General features: G+C 41.6%; 1 protein-coding gene across 1 annotated transcript in view; it reads left to right on the plus strand.

Annotated features, from left to right (window-relative positions):
- The first annotated feature begins 3,107 nt into the window (after positions 1–3,107).
- The window catches only part of RAB20 (RAB20, member RAS oncogene family), a 35,653-nt gene continuing 22,396 nt past the window's right edge, over positions 3,108–16,364 (plus strand). Inside the window, exon 1 of the mRNA XM_017817330.1 lies at positions 3,108–3,338. Coding sequence (XP_017672819.1) covers positions 3,167–3,338 — 172 coding nt within the window. The 5' untranslated portion in view covers positions 3,108–3,166. The remainder of the gene's footprint in view (positions 3,339–16,364) is intronic.

A 16,364-nucleotide genomic window follows, 5' to 3' on the forward strand; every position in this document is an offset into this window, starting at 1 on the left:
CTGCAACATTAAGCACTTTTCATACTGTGCGAGACTAGAAAGGTTGAGTTACCCTGACGTCAGTACAGTCATTATTGGCTCAGGTTTTTGGCTTATGTACAAGGCTAACATTCTTACTCTTGAGAGGGTCTTACTCTAGCACAGAAATGGTTAAGAAACTTTAATGTGTTATCCACCTCTGTATCCTAGCCCAAGTGTCTGAATTTCAGAATATCTGGAGACCAACCATGGTGACCATGTTTTCATGGTGTCAGGAAGATTAATGAACAACCTCACTGTAATTAAAGGCCTCTTCAGATGCCCAAAAATGAAAAACAAACACCAGACACTACATGCAGTCCACATACATGCACTACCTAGACAGCAAAGTATTCCATATTCCTTCCTATCAAGCACTTTAGACATTCTTCATGCCCATACTTCTACTGTGAAGATTTCTTGCTACAGACATCTCAGTGATTTTGGGAAATTATCTTGCAACAGGCCGATGCATCTGAGTGTTAGAGAGCAAATTAAGGGCTCTTAATGTTTTCCCAAATATTTTCACATATGCTCTGTTATTATTTATATTGCATTACAGACTATCTTGAGCCATTTGACTTTAACAAGAGGCGACTTAAATTGTATGCTGTAGATTGGAGTGCATTCATCCAAGGAGACATCAGCAGTAATAACCAAGGACACTGTGCTGTGCCTAATGAAGGTGTTTTCCTGAAGTCAGTGGGATCTCAGACTGCTGAGGACTTTACAAACTTGAGTCTTTAAGGGCCTACCTCAGGAGCCCTTCTACATACCTGGAACCTGTCCAGAACATAATTTTCCTAAATTCTCTCAGGGATCTGAAACAACACCCAGTACTCTCCAATCCTATTGCACCTGATTATTAGGCATAGATTGCTGTGCAACAGAGATAATCCTTTAAGTGGTGAATGGGAGATGTATACTACTGAGATAATGCACATCCCTGCCTGAGTGAGGGACTGTGACCCCAGGTCCAAATGAGTACTGGACCAGATGGATTTGGCATCTCATTTAGCTAGGCTATAGTTAACATACAAAAGTAGTACATTGCCGTCAGTCAAAGTCAGCTGCTAACACTTTCAGGAGAGTCCCCTGTCTGTCTGACTACTGCTAGCTGTTAATACACACAGTCAAAAATGTGGGGATTTAGGTATGTGTTTCAAGAAACTGCAGAAAACATCTGCGAAGGGAGTGGGCTTCTCTTTTCATAGGGCTTATTATTAACAAAACCTAAAATCCCAGTTGCATTTTCACTGTATTACTGAAATTGTTTTCTGTCCTAACTTCTCTGCATCACTGTTAGAAATTATTGATACCTGTTTCGAACACCAGAAAGACCTACAATTCACTTGTACATGAAAATAATTCAAGTACAGCAGACTTGTGGTGAAATTCAGAAATAATTGCTTTAGTGCTTTAACTGCTAGCATTTGGTAGCAGAAGCACTGATGTAAATCAATAATTGTGTTTAAGATTTAGGTGTTTATTCTGCAGACAGAATACAATGCATAAGGTAAGAGTACATAAACTCAGGATCTTTTTGCTGGTGCAGATCCTTATGGTCCAAACTATTTTATACCAAATTCTTCTTTTCACTTTCTGAAATGGCATCTGCCACTTCAAAAGAGTGTAACTTATATTGCACTTGGGAATTTGCAAGAAGTATGTATGCAAAAAGAATGTCTGTTCTTTTTACACTTTCATACCAAGCACCTGGAAGAACACTACTTGCTTTGCACTGCCTCAGAGAAGCACCTTGATTTAATGAGTATATGTTTACCAGCTCTGGGATTGAGATGGGAATCTGAAGCAAAGGCCGCACATGCCACAGAAAAATACTGCCACACAATTATCAAAGTATAACAATTCCCCCTCACATAGTATTTCACATACTCCTGAATCACATCTCATGTTAATATTTTGGAGTCACTTGTAAGATTTTTTTTACCAAATAATTTAACATCCTCTCTCTTTGCGCATTTCCAGTACTTTAATATCTGGAGTATATCTGATTCTGAACTGAAATTATGTATCACTTGGTACAGCTGCAAAACCACAAATGTGAACAGTAAAAGCAGAATAAGCAAAATTAAGTAGGCATGGCTTAAAACCCCACACTGCTACACAGCTAGTCCCTTTTAGCAGGTAAACAAAAACCGTAGCATCTCATAAATCCAAAGCCTAGACTGGCTAAAGAAATTGTAACAGTTTCAACATGAGACATGCAAGAATGAGGATGTGTGTCTCTTTATTTTGAAAAGTGCTGCTATTGTGTGGAAAGGGAGAGGAAATTATTAACTCGTAAGTTCTCTTAAAAATCCCGTAACAGTTGTTTCCCTCCACAATGTGGTCTACATATTATCCCTTTATTTGCTCCAAATTTGTAGCATGTTTATATCCTATTAAAATATTTTTTTCCAGATTTATTTGGCACAAAAAGGACTGATGTAAAAATGGTAGGCTAGATCTTTGGGTAATTTAAATGGTTGCAATTCTGTCACCTGAAATGGAATTAACCCAAATTACAGCAGCTGGGCAACTGACTGTGCTCCTAATTTCGGAGCAACTTTCCGCCCCTCCACGTACACCCTGTGAGGCGAGCGGGATGAGTGGGCTTTCGGTTGGGCTCCAGGAGGACTGGGGAGCTGGTGGCTGCGGTGTCTCCGGCGGGAAGGACACAGGCAGCCCGGGAGGCAGCAGCATCCCCCGAAGGCTCAGTCGATGCCCCCGCGAGTGGCGGCTGCTCGGCAGCCCGGCAGCGGCCACCCCACCCCGAGGCGGCCGGGACACATCACCCGGCTCCTGCGGGGCAGGGCAGGGGCGGAGGCTCGGGCTCGGGGTTCGCGGAGCTCCGGCCGCCTCTTCGCCCGCGTCCCCTCCCCCTGGTGGGGGCGGGAGCGGGGCCGGCCCGGGGAGGAGGAGCAGCCGGAGCCGAAGTCGGGGCTGGATCGCGGCGGCTCCGGCGGAGCCCCTGAAGTTTGCGCTGCCGGCGGAGGCGGCTCCGGGCCCTCGTCCCGCCGCTTCCGGGGCTCCGCCGGGCGGAGCGGGCCGGGCCGGGCCGGGCCGGCGGGCGGCCGGGGCAGGGGGCGGGAGCGGCCGCCGGCAGGGAGCCGAGCCGCGCCGAGCCGAGCCGAGCCGAGCCGCGATGAAGAAGCCGGACGGGAAGGTGGTGCTGCTGGGGGACATGAACGTGGGCAAGACCTCCCTGCTGCACCGCTACATGGAGAGGCGCTTCCAGGAGACGGTCAGCACCGTCGGCGGCGCCTTCTACTTGAAGCAGTGGGGTCCGTACAACATCTCCATCTGGGACACCGCAGGTGAGCGGGGGGCGGCCCGGAGGAGCGGGGATCCGGCCCTGCGGGCTCCCGGCTTTTCCTGGCGGAACGGGACTCTCAAGAATTCGGGCGGCGTTTGGCGGCGGGCTGCCCCTCTCCTTCGAGTCCGAGGAGAGCGGCGCTGCCCCCGGCACCCTCTCTGCCAGGGTCACGATGCCTATGGCTTTCTTTTCCCTAGTTTTGGCTCTGCCCTAATGTCCGAGCTGTCGATGGGAGAGATTGCGGGCTGGTGTCCTGGCGCGGGACAGCCTCACCTTTCCGAGAAGCGGCGGGTAGGAGATGGAGAGATGGTCCCCCGGTGCCCTCGCGGGAGAGGCCGGCCCCGGGAACCCTGCCCTGATGCTTAGCGCCTTGTTTTGGCACTACGGTAAAGTCAGTCGCCTGAAACATAGGGTTTGGCAGTAGGACAAAGTCTGAAAAGAAATACGATTTTGACGGGCCAGAAGGGGCCTTACATCTGCTCATCTATAGTATTTTTGGACTTGCTTTGCAAAATGTGAACGTACAGGGAAGATTGCGGTGCCGGTTTGCTTTCTTTTGCCCGAGTAGATTGCTACTGACGGCAAATACAGGTAGGAATTAGAGAGGTTACAGTTTCTGCTCATCCCTTCTCGATGTGTGGTGATGAGTATCCTTTTGATATCAGCTGGTGTCAGACTGGGACTTCCAAAAGCGCGCTGCTCACCAGCCGTTCAGACGTGGCGTTCCCCTTCACCACAGCAGTAAGAGCATAAGGAATTAATGCACAGAGAGCACGGGCTGCAGGCAGTTTCTGTCTGGGATAGCAGCAAGGGGCTGTCTGGCCCGCTGTATTGTGGCAGGCAGCATCTCCGGGATGCAGGAAGGAGTATGGGTTGTGGTCATGTGTAGTCATATGAATGTCTTGCTCTTGATTATTAAGTCAGGAAGCTCCCCCCTGTCATGTAAAGGACTAAGACTGTCCAGAAAAATGAGGTCTATAAACGCTCTTGCCCCTTAAGTTGATCTTGGGGAAAAATAATCATGTTCAATATTTTTTTATTTTCATGTTTAGCTGGATTTTAGAAGATTTATTAGTGGCAACATGAAGAATGCTGATTATGTGTCCTTGTGAAACTTGTGGAGCTGCAGCATCACGCAATATTCCAGTTTCCTTTTGGTGACGTTTGGGAGGGAAGTTCATTTGCTGTGTCACTTCATGTCACAATCTAGTCCAAAATGGCTTTTCCTGCATCAGGAATTGAGAAGGAGGAAGGGGAGAAATGAAACTGCCGAGAAATTATGCAGAAACACATTTGGGGGGTGGGAAGGAGATTTTTAAGAACTTTTGCTTCTTGCATTTCTTAATCTGTAACTATGATGAAAGCTTTGTACCAGTAGCTCTGTTTTAAATATACTTTCTATGTCCTTTGCAGTATTTTTGAAAAAAAAAATCGACTTCCATTTTGGAATTGATGCGTTTTACTGTGGGAAGTCTCCTGTGGGCAACTACTGCTTGCTTCTATTAAGCCAGACCCACATGGGAGATTAATAGTGGGCTTTATTTCAACAGAATTATCTTGGTGATGTTGTTCTTTGGTAATTTCCATTACACCCTTCTGATTTTTTTTTATCATACACAATAAAGTAACTCCCTTCAAGGCTTGTCTGCATTTAGAACCCTTTTTTTTTCAGTCATTTATTCTTATTGCAGTATTTTAGTCCATGTTATTTGAGGCTTCAGGCTACCAGCTCTACGTGGCATCTGGAAAGCTCCAGAGTTGGGTTCTCCATGTGCCAGATGAAGCACCCAGGTGATTCCTGTCTCAGGGCAACACAAGTGTTCAGAACTCAACAATCGCCTTCCCAGTGACCATGGTTTCCTCTGTACCCTGGAGCAGGCCACTGCTGATGCTGCTGCATGCATAACACTGCACTGGAAGCTCTGCTGGTCTCTAAGACTTGGCAGGACTTCTGTAGCAGGATTGCTGAAGCTGTATTTGTAGAACACTTGTTGAAAAGTGTTGCTGCATTTTACCAGGGGAGGCATAACATGTATTCCTCATCCTTCTCTCTTGTTGGAGTGAGCATTGAGCCCAGCTGTCCCTTCTCTTGTGCTTCACAGGGAGGTGTGGACTCTTTCACCACTTCTCTGTTGACTTGGAAGTTGCTAAGACCGGGCGCTAGACCGTTTTAGGGCGTGTGGGGTCTCATTAATCTTGGAACAAATAGAAGCTCCCAGGGCTTATATATGCTTTCTCCTGTCCGGGTGAAGAAGGAAGGGACCATGTGGACACTTGTAACCCTGATGTTAAGTCACAAGGGGATTCAAAAGCCTGCATAATTTATTTATTTATTATTTTTATTTTGTGCGGACCTTATGCTTTTGCTAGCCACAACTGGAGACCTTGGCCTGTGGCTCTTATCTCTCTATAGTCTCACTATCTTATCTCTACCAAGTGGGTACCAACTAAGCTTGGAATTTATGTAGTAAGGAGGAGTTTAAAATTTAGCTTTTTTGTCTGTTTATTAACTTGAGTTGCTTACTACTGCATTCTTGTGAAGCAGTGACATGGTTATCAAATACAGATACATTGTTTTCTTCAATTACGTGTGTGCAGATATTATAGAGAAATCCAGCAAGAAACAATCATCCAGGAGATTTAAAATTCTTTAGCATGGCAATATGACAAAAGTATGCATCCATCCTACCTACCTAAATAATGAGTGCCAACTCAAGACATCCATCTTAATACCTTAATAGTACTTTATACAATGTACATTGTAGAAATATGGAAGATTTGGCCTAGAAAAATGGAGGTGCTTGGTAGTAATACTTTACTAGTTTGATACATAATTGAACCAGGTAAACTGGAATTCATCTTCTTTTTTAGTTTTCTCAGTTTGCGTTATATTTAGTATGTGAATGTATGTGCATTTTTGTTGTTGCTTATCAATGTTATTTTGGGGACCATCATCTCCATAGAAGTCCCCTATATATTACTTGTAGTTCGGTTTGTATGGATTTGTTGTTCTGGTATGGGTCAGGCATTTGGCAGTGTAAGCCACTGAAGCTTCATTCCTGTAATACAGAGTTTTGTTTGTACAAGGTTAGACTTTAGTGATTGATGAGAATATCTGCAGTAGTGGTGTTGGATCAAAAGTTAAGCATGGATGGATATTAGTACGACACAAGTTTAATTGTGCATCTTCTGAATTATTTAAAATATGTGTGATTTTCACTCATCACTGCGTTGATATTGCATTACTTCTCTCATTTTCCCAGGAAGAATGAAATTTTCTTGCCACAGTGCTCTAAAATGTATGTTTCTGTGTTGTTATCACTCAGTGAATCACAGTGTACACACCTGACCTGTTCTACCAAGCTAGGACTGAAGTGCAAATCAGTTATTCCAGGGAGGACTCTTTTTCTCTTGGCTGTACATTCACACCTCTCTTTATCTTGGAAAAATCAGCTGCTTAGTCTAGTCTAAATCTTTCATGTTCTTATCCGCAAGTCTTGTCAAATGGGTGTGCAGAAGTTGTCAGACTTGATTGGCTTTTTTATGTAAATGCTCATGGCAAATAGTTCAACATTTCCAGTTTTCCAATTTGATGATTACGAGAGAAGTTATTTGGAAATTGCATTCAACTTAAAGAAACAAATGCGCCACAGATGGAAGAATACTTGTGAGAAGTATCATATGCTTGCCATGTTTTTAAGCTCTTTTTTTTCCCCTAGCCATCTGCTTTTGACTATTTCTTCACTGTCAGGGGCTTGTGTCTGACCTAGCATGGTTGCTGTTGTATTCGTGGTTGGTGCAGAAAGTTATTTATTACTCCTTATCTTCTGATGCTACAGATTGCCTTTGTTTGTTTTCTCTTTGGATCAGTTAATTCAAAGGAATAAAAAAAAATGTGGCATAAACGATACAAAAAAAGAAACTTTACAGTTTTAACATGTTTTAAAGGACTAGTCTACTGGATATGGCCTAGTCTCTAAAGCATTTGAGTACATGCTTTGAGACCTTCATACTAGTATATTTGAAGTAGTACTTTTCTGGAACATGGAAAGTAAGCAACAACATCAGCCAGAAGAACTTTTTCACATGAAGACACATTGGACACTCAGGATGTCAAAGCTATATATATATATATAATGTGTGTATATATTTATATCTTCTAGGCAGTGCTGACAGCAGCTGCAGAGTAAACCAAAACTTCCTGCTGGGTGCTGATGGCATGCAGCTCTGAGCTAGCATGTTATCTCTTGTCTCTGGTAGCAGAAAGCATCTGAAGTTTGAAGGTCTTGGTCCTGCACCACCATTGAATCGAAAATAATAGTGTGAGGTGAGCTAATGATATTGTGGGAATCTTTTAGTTGTTCAGACATGTTTTTTGATGCCTTTGTATTTCAAAAGGTAAAAGTAGTTTGTGTGTTAGATTTCAGTGTCTCTAAGTTGACATTTGTTCATCTGACAGATGAGTGGTGCCCTCAGCAGCAAGGTTTCTTAATGATTAGTGGTCATGTTCCCTGTGTTGCTGGCTTAGTATTAGAACAGCCAACCAGTAAATTAATGACAAGCAGTTTAAAAAGTTCACATCAGGATCCTGTAATTCTGTTTTAAGAAGCTGAGTTTTGAACTTGCCAACAGATATTCATGCAGTATTATAATGGGGAAACATAAAGGTTAACAGGGAAAGCAGACTTTCCTTCTTTTCCTTCCTCTCATCGTGAGCTATCTGTCTGCAAGAACTGACTTGATTATTTTCCTCTGTGAATATTCAGCTACCAGTTCATATTTTTACACCTTGCACCCCTTTATTTTGCACCTGCAGATTTTTTTTTTTTTTTCACTTGTCAGACTTAGTAGATTTAGGGACAAAGGAGATAAACATAGCCTGGAAAAGGGTTTTCTGTGGCTTAGGTCAACTGTGGTGTACTTGCCTAATAAGTGCATACATCTCTTGTGACTGGTTTGCTGATGTCTGATGGATCAGTGCTGGTGAGCATGTATGAATTTCTCACAGCTTCTAATCTCTGACCACTAGGGTTTCATAAGGTGCAGTACAGGCAACTGCCTGTGCTGAGCTTTCTTGGACTAGGTGTGAATGTTTAGGTGGTAAGATGTGTTAGGTTCCTCCTTGTAAGAAATGTTGAAGTGTTAAGTTCCTCCCTTGCTTAGTTAGGCTTTGAGTTTTGGTTGGGTTTTTTTTTTTGTGTGTTTTTTTTTTTCCCCCTCAGAATTTATCTGTGTTGATGTCCACTTCCTTTAGCACATAGAATATATGCAGAAGGAATCCATGAGTTGAAAGGGACCCATAAGGATCATCAAGTCCAATTCCCTGCTTCTTGTTCGATTACTTGAAACTAAACCGTATGACCAAGAGCATCCTCCATATGCTCCTTGAATTGTGACAGGCTTGGTTTTCTGAGGAGCCTGTACCAGGGATTGACCACCCTCTCAGTGAAGGACCTTTTCCTAATGTCCAATCTGAAATTCAGATGCAGCTTTGTTCTGTTTCCTCATAAAGGTGGAGGCCTAGCGAAGTTCTCAGGAGAAACCTGGGATGGGATGTGACTTGGTCTCTGTCATAGGAGATCAGCCCAGGCAGGCTGGTCTCCTGGCTGCCCTGGGGCCTAACATTCCTGTATAGTGAAAAATATGCAAATTGGCGGTAGGGAAGGTGGAAGGATGGCCCTCCATCATGTTGAAACAGAATGAAGAAAGAGTAGGATTTAAGTGATGTATTTTCCTCACAAATGAAGACTGATAGAAGCTACTCTGTTTGATGTTCTGCTGGTTTTGACTTTTGGAAGTAGAGGATTACTGCAAGGGAAAAGAAGCTGCAGATGAGATGGTTGGGTAGGTTAGTCAAAGCCAGAAAGGACTCTGATGCATGTGCCTTTCTGAACCTGGTGAAATGGTGGCAGTGGCTGGGGTTGGGTGTTGCTGAATGTGTAATAAGATGTCTTTAGTTGAGGAGGTTGCTTGTTGGAAGCACATAGGGGATATCACCTTGAAAAGTGTCTTGGACATCAGAGATGATTTAGTGAGGAAGGCTACTGAGTGTGTACCTGTGCTCAAGAGGTGGGGACTAAACAATACACAAGATGGAAAGATGGAAATTATGGAGAATAAAAAGCCCTTAGTTTGTTGCTGGTGAGTCATGGCTCAAGGGGCAGTTACCACCAAGAGTCTTTGACTTTATTTTTTTTTTCTTTTTGCCCTTGGAAAAATTATTCTGCAGAATATTATGTTGGCCTCTGCATGTCAGTTGTTCATAATTGTTGTACGTAAACAATGATGGCTGAGGACCAGTGCCTCATACACACATACCATGGTTTCCCTGGGATTACTGTGCATGGTTATAGGTTATATATTTTCACATCTTGAAAAGGAAATCATGAGAGTGTAAGTTCGAAGGGACAGTATGGCTAGCTGCTGAGAAAAATCTCTTGTGTACATGAGGATATCCCTGAAGAGAGATCACTGTCAATGAGCTCTGTATCTAAAGCCTCTGAAGCAGATTCAGAGGCAGAAATAAAGGTTTAACTTTAGACCACTGCTGGAAGCATGGTTTTGTTGTTGTGAAATAACACACCAAATTACTTTTTTCTGCAATAAAAGTTTTCTGAAAAGAGCAAATTAACTTCAGAAGTGATTAAAAATATAAGAAATAATGATTTGTCTGGTGAAAGTACTGGAGGAAGTTCTATTTTCCATGTCCTGCAACTTAAAAATCCAATGATACACAAGTAAAGTCAGAGGTAGCAAATTCATTGCAGCTGAAAGTGCTTTGGTATGCAAATGAAGTAAAAATATGAAAATACCTTGTCAGAGGGAATTGTGAAAAATATATATCAAAAAGAAACAGGAGACAAAGTAACACACTTTATTTATTCAACTATGGCTAACTCACTTTATTGGAGGGGAAATTTTATTTCTAATATGTAGTTTTAGTACCAACTCTTTCAGAGGCAAGCTAATGTGGAGGTTATGCCACCTTGTTGTGAGTACTTGATGCAGGCCAAGATAAATGTTGTGTGTGTCAACCTCTGCAATACCTTCTGTATTCCAGCCCTACGTTAAATTCCCACTTCGAATGTGATATTTAATAATAGTCTGCAAAGTGACTGTCCTGTTCTAGCTTAAGTGGGAAACTACTCAACAGTTCAAGTGAGACTTTCCCTGAAAAGTATTAGTGACCTGTGATCTGTGCCTGGCTAAAGCTGTCCAGTACCATGCCAAGGCATTGTGGCTTGAGAAACATGAGCAACTTTGGAGTCCTCAGTAGGACAAATGAGTTTGTACAAGTTCTTGAACTGATTGAATAAATCATGTTTTAAGGTCACAGATTGTAGTTTGGAGCAAAACTAAGAATCTTCATAATGAGGAGTTTGTGCCTTTGACATTGCATTCTTTCTTCCCTGGTTACTGAAGGAAGAGGTGTATTTTCCAGATGTGTCTGTCAAAATTGACTTGACAGCTGAAAGGTTAGTTCATGTACTGACTGTCTGCTATGTGACAATACTGAAAATGTATGAGGGAGGGAGGCGTAAACAAGAAAAATGGCTAGGAAAACAATGTAAATATGATGGCAAAGCTTCTGACAAAAATTGCAGACATATGGAAATTCATCTTCCCAGTGGATTGGGAGACTAGAAAATTTCGGAAGGGTGTCCAGGAACTGGTCTCCTAGGAGGGTATATGTAAAGGCAAAATAGGTGTTCTGTGCAAGAGAGCAAGTTATTAATGCCCTGTTGCACTCTTCAGTTTGACTTCAGTATTTGTGAAATGTATACCTGAGCTGTCTAAAAACTCAGCTCTTTAAACAGTTAGAGCATGAGGGGGAAAATATCAGGTGGGCCAGTAGTTCTCTTGCTAGCTCAGTAAATAGTGTTACCCAGAGCAGCAGCAAGCTTCATAAGCTGTAGCATAGAGATGAATGTGTACAAAGTAACTCATGTTGACTCAGTTGTGTTTGTTTTTTTCTGGGATACCAGTCATATTCCATACTGAGAAAATGTAAAATTATCATTATGTATTTAGGTGCTTGAACTTAGGCAGTCAGGGTTATGATGTCTTTCTGTTGACTATGCAATGAACTTTTAATCTTTCATTTGGAAGGAAAGTGACAGTAGGTGCTTAACATCCAAGTGTGGGGCGGGTAACTAGCTGCTAGCTGTATGGTTTTTCAATTACTTCGAGCGCTCATGTATAGTGAGTACGTTTCTCGTATCATCTCACGTACATGCACACTATGATGGCACAAATGTCCAAGCCAGGGAGGCTCATAACCAGCTTCACAATGCCTTGGCTGAGCTGCTCCTGATACTCTAGGCTACTTTAAGTATGTTTACTTCACGCTGCAATCACATCTTATATCTAGATGAGTTGTTTACTTCACTGCCATTAGTGTTTCATGTTGAAGCCACAAGCCCTGTGAGCTTTGAAGAGGCAGTGTTTCATTGCCCAAACTGAAGGTACACTTAGTAATCCCTCCTCTGAGTCACATTGTGCTATTGCAAAATATCCAAACAAGTAACCTTTGTTTGGGTCTCCATCTAGAAAGACTCTGTTTGTGGTGGATACACTTGGAACCGTTAAAAATTATGGAACAGAAAGAATCATTTTCTTTTCTGAGTCTGAATTATTTCCTTTCTTTCAGGGGAACACTGGGTAGAACATCCAGGGGGCTGATCAAAAGGCATCAAAGTTGTGATAAATTCCTTTTCCTGTGCCTGACACATTAACTGTAACTTCATATTCAGTACCTGAAGATATGCCTAGGAAATGAGATTTCAGCTTGTTGATTAACTTATGCAAGTGATGCTGCAGAGAGCAGAGGTGGTCAAAGGAAAGTTGTGGGGTTTTTGCTCTTAATTTGAATTCTTACCGTAAGTAGTTTGTCATCCTTCCTCAGAGGAGATCCAGGATAACTTCCTTTAGGACAAGCAACTCAATAAGCATACAAGATTTCCACACCTATCTGGATGTGGAAAGAAACAATCTAGAAGAGAACTTCTTAACATGGGTTTTAAAGGGAGATAGATAATCAGATGTGTTTGTGAATCTTTTATATGTCTTTCCACCTCTTAGGAAGCAGGCAAGAATTGAAGTTGGCTTTGCATGGGCCATCAAGAAGCCATTTATGGAAGATCTCTGCTGACAGCCTAAAGACTTGTGTGAGCCTGAATTTATTACTGTTTTATAAATAATGCAAAACCAGGAAAATATGTATATCAGGTTTTGTCTTTTCACCAATTCCATTGCAGAAAAAATATGTTGCAGTCTAGTCTGTAGCATGGTAGAAATTTCATGTAGGAGACTCCAGGAGGAGACACATTTAAAACTTTCAGTACTCAAACAGACTAATGTCTTATTATGAATTAAAGCTTCTGTGCTTTCAGTTTTTTTCAGGTCTGCAGACTAATGAATTGAAGATTGGAATATTTCTGTTCAATAAGGATTATTGAGCAAATTCTATTGGAATAATTATATTGATAATTATATTGGAATAATTTTGTTCAATCAGGATTCTACATATCATGTAGATACTTCTCCCTGTCCCCTCAGCTTCTTCTTTTGATACGCTCACATGCGTGACTGTGTGTTACATGATTTAATATTCCTAACCACTGTTTTTGTACTTCAGGAAATTCTTACAAAATACAGAGAAAGGATGTTGTCCGGCCATCCAGCTGTTCTTACATACTTAGTTTAAAAGTAGTAGTCTTAGGTGTAGTTGAAATAGTAGGATAATTTTTGATTTACATTCTGCAGCTGATGTCTACTTATGAGTTTTTAGTCATGTGTAATATTCAACCATAGATATTTAAATATGTGAGATTTTATTTTTCTCTTAATTATGTAATTGTCTGGAAAATGAAGATTAGCTTAGGTAGACCTTCAGGAAAATGTTAGTAAGAATATCCTAACTAGAAACAACAAAGAAGCAGTTTGGGAGGCAGGACAAGAGAAATGAATGTGTAGGACACCTCCTGAGGAATGTAAAGCAAAAGTTAGGAAGATTGAAGTAACCTTTAAAATCAAAGTCTAAATGCTGCTTATTGGTTGTGTAATAACTTCTCTACATGGGATCAACAAACTTTGATTTCTGCTTAAGCTTATGTTCTCAAACCACTCAAGGACAGCAGTATAAAGACACAGATGTGTGATGATGTGCCCTTGTTGCAATGACCTTCAGTTGAGCTCCTGCTCCCTGCTTCCCTTTCCCTAAGGGGTTTGGGCTGACCAACTTCCCTTTCTGGTTGTGCAGGTTACTTCAGTGACTGGACTGAACCTTCATGCAGTTTAATGCCTTATGTTGTGAAAGGCATCAGAAATTCAGTTTCTGTTCTTCACAGTGGGATCTGTGATCTGGACATCTAAATCTGTTGTTGCTCTCTTCTTCATTGTTGAAGGTAGAAATAAGGCTTTCAGTAATATTCTAGTGAATTTTTTGTTTAATTCTCGACTGTCATTTGCTCTCAAAAAAAAAAAGCGAAGATTTTGGTTCATTCAGAAAAGGGAGAAATGACCAGAATCTGTAGTGGTTTTTAGTAACAAAAATAAATGAAAGAAAAAGCTCTATGTAGTTGAGTTGGCATCTTCCAAGCCTCATGAAAGGGATCATCAGATCTTGTGATTTGCTGCAAGTGAGACTTGGGTGTTGTAAAACAAATCAAAAAATCCCCATTGGTATAATGAGAGTGAACCTATGTTTTACTTTTTTTTTTTTCCTCTCCTGTAAATCTCTAATTTTGTGAAACTAAAACTCTCTCAAACTGCTCAGCAACTCCAACCCCTACCAGCTTCTTGTTTTTATGAGACTGTAAGACTTTCTTTAGGAGCTTTCCCTCCCACAGCAGATAGCTGTATGAATCACATTTGTATTGTTTCCCTTATCTGCTTTCCTGTTCTAGCGTTGTATGCCCTTTCCACATTGTCCTGCTCAACTTCTTTTTTTCCTTCAAGCCTTGGAAGCCTAGTGGAAGTGGAATAATTGGCATCTCTCCTCTTTTTGAGTGGCTTAGCACTTTGTGACCTAGAGATGCTGTCTTAATTATGAAAGGAAAGGATGCAATGCAAGCAAATCTATAAGCAGTTCCCTTTTTGTAAGTAGCTTCCCCTCTTGGCATGAGGGTTGAATGGGTGGACACTGGACAGTGATAACATTGCTCTTTGTAGCTTATTTTGTATAAAAAGTTCAGAACTGAGTTGTTTATGATTTTTAGTGGTACTCCCTTTGAACCAGGTTAGAGAACATTATTGAGACGAGACGAGATTGATTATTTACCATGCCTGTTGTGCAGTTTTAGTTTCTTTAATCCTTGAATTAATGCCTCTAAACAGTGGATACTAAATATGCTCTTAATTTTGTAGGCAGAGAAGCCAGAAGTAGAATTAAAAGGGAGAAGTAGTGCTGGAAATGTAAAAGCCGTGTGTTTATCTTAGCCAGCACAAGTTCTGAAAACACAAGTCACATGTCTTGTGATAAAATTATCTGAATGAGATGAACAAGTTTTAAATATATTCCCACTAAACCCAGGCAGCAGCACTATGTCTGGCACAGTCTCCCACTTCTGGTACTAGCTGAAAGCAGCCCACTGAATCACCATAACTGCCTTCTGTTTTTGACAAATAGCAACTATTTAGAAGCACCCAGTGAAGAAGATTTCAACTGAATAGAAACTTGTGGTGGTTGGTAAGGAGTAGAAGCATTTGTAATTTTCTCAAGATTAATTATGTATGAATTCATTACATATGTTCTTACTTGAGAACCTGCCTATAAATAATTGAAAACATTGAAACAAGTAATAAAAATTATCTATTGAGTGGGCCTAGGTTTATGTCCTGTGTTACTGATGTGAGTCTCTCTTCCAAAAAATAAACCCATTCATTTCCTTGTTCAGTTTGCAAGATCCATGGCCTTTGCTTCCACCCATTTAGCAAGGTTTAAATATTTTTCAAATTGCTGATGAAGGCTGGTTTGAATTTAAACTTAGTGTTACAAATTGTAAGCTAGCATATAGTTATCTATTACACCTCAATTCCACATCACCAGAAGGTAGTTTAAGCTTAAATAAGAGGCATTTATCAAGTATCTGCAGACAAAGACCTGCTGTGGGTGCCTGCTATTGATCTGATAACCAGAGCTTCTTGAGGTGTTTTGGATAACTCTGTTACTTGTTATGTATGCAAGAATCATTCCTCACTTTTGAAACATGTGACACAGGTCACTTCTGACAAAACAGCCTGCCAACTCTCAAATATGTTTTTGTGAAACCTGGACTCTGTTTTTGAGAATGTGAATGCTGTGATTTGTAGATGCCTTCCCCCTGCCCCCCAGTAGTGATCAGTCATGAATCCAGCCTGTAGCTGCTGTCCTGCACTAACTTTAGTTTTGTAAAAGCTAGGCTATCTAGAAGTACTTCTAGTTCTCCTCTTCCTGTCCTCTACTCCTAATCAACTTGGAAAGGTATTGGTAGGGTAGGAGATTTATGGAAATAGTGCTTGAGGTGCTGTCTACATATGGACCTAGTAATTAATTTTATCTCCAAAAGGAATCATGGCCCATATACTTGAGTCCCTCTCTGTATTGTAGTGCCCCAGTGCCTGTTAGTGAACAAAGCTGTTCTGCTGCTTTGGAAGAAGAGGATGGTCTCTGGCTGTGGGGTAGGGTTGGAAGGTACATTCCCAGGGATGTGCAACCTTCCAGTCCGATTACTGAAGGATAAAAACTTCTGATGGCCTGATGCTGTGGTAAAAACAACCTGGGGATCCCTGAAACTGTCTAAATATTGAGCTTCTTGCAGTGTATTAAAAGCTTGTGGCTGGTGTCCTGGGATGGCCCTGAAGTGGAGCACTGAGGGCCAGTGTTTGGCTCTGTTGGCCTGTCTCTGGTGCTAATGCTTTTGAAATATTGATGGAAAGACCTGTCATGGAAGTGGGGCTGATACAAAATAGGTCCTGCCATAGCTTAACATTCTTGTAAATGAATGGTTCGGGTTGGAAAGGACCTTAAAGATCGATTAGCTCCAAC

The sequence above is a fragment of the Lepidothrix coronata genome, unplaced genomic scaffold, assembly GCF_001604755.1.
Source record: "Lepidothrix coronata isolate B3197 unplaced genomic scaffold, Lepidothrix_coronata-1.0 Scaffold60, whole genome shotgun sequence".
In the NCBI taxonomy this organism is placed as follows: Eukaryota; Metazoa; Chordata; class Aves; order Passeriformes; family Pipridae; genus Lepidothrix; species Lepidothrix coronata.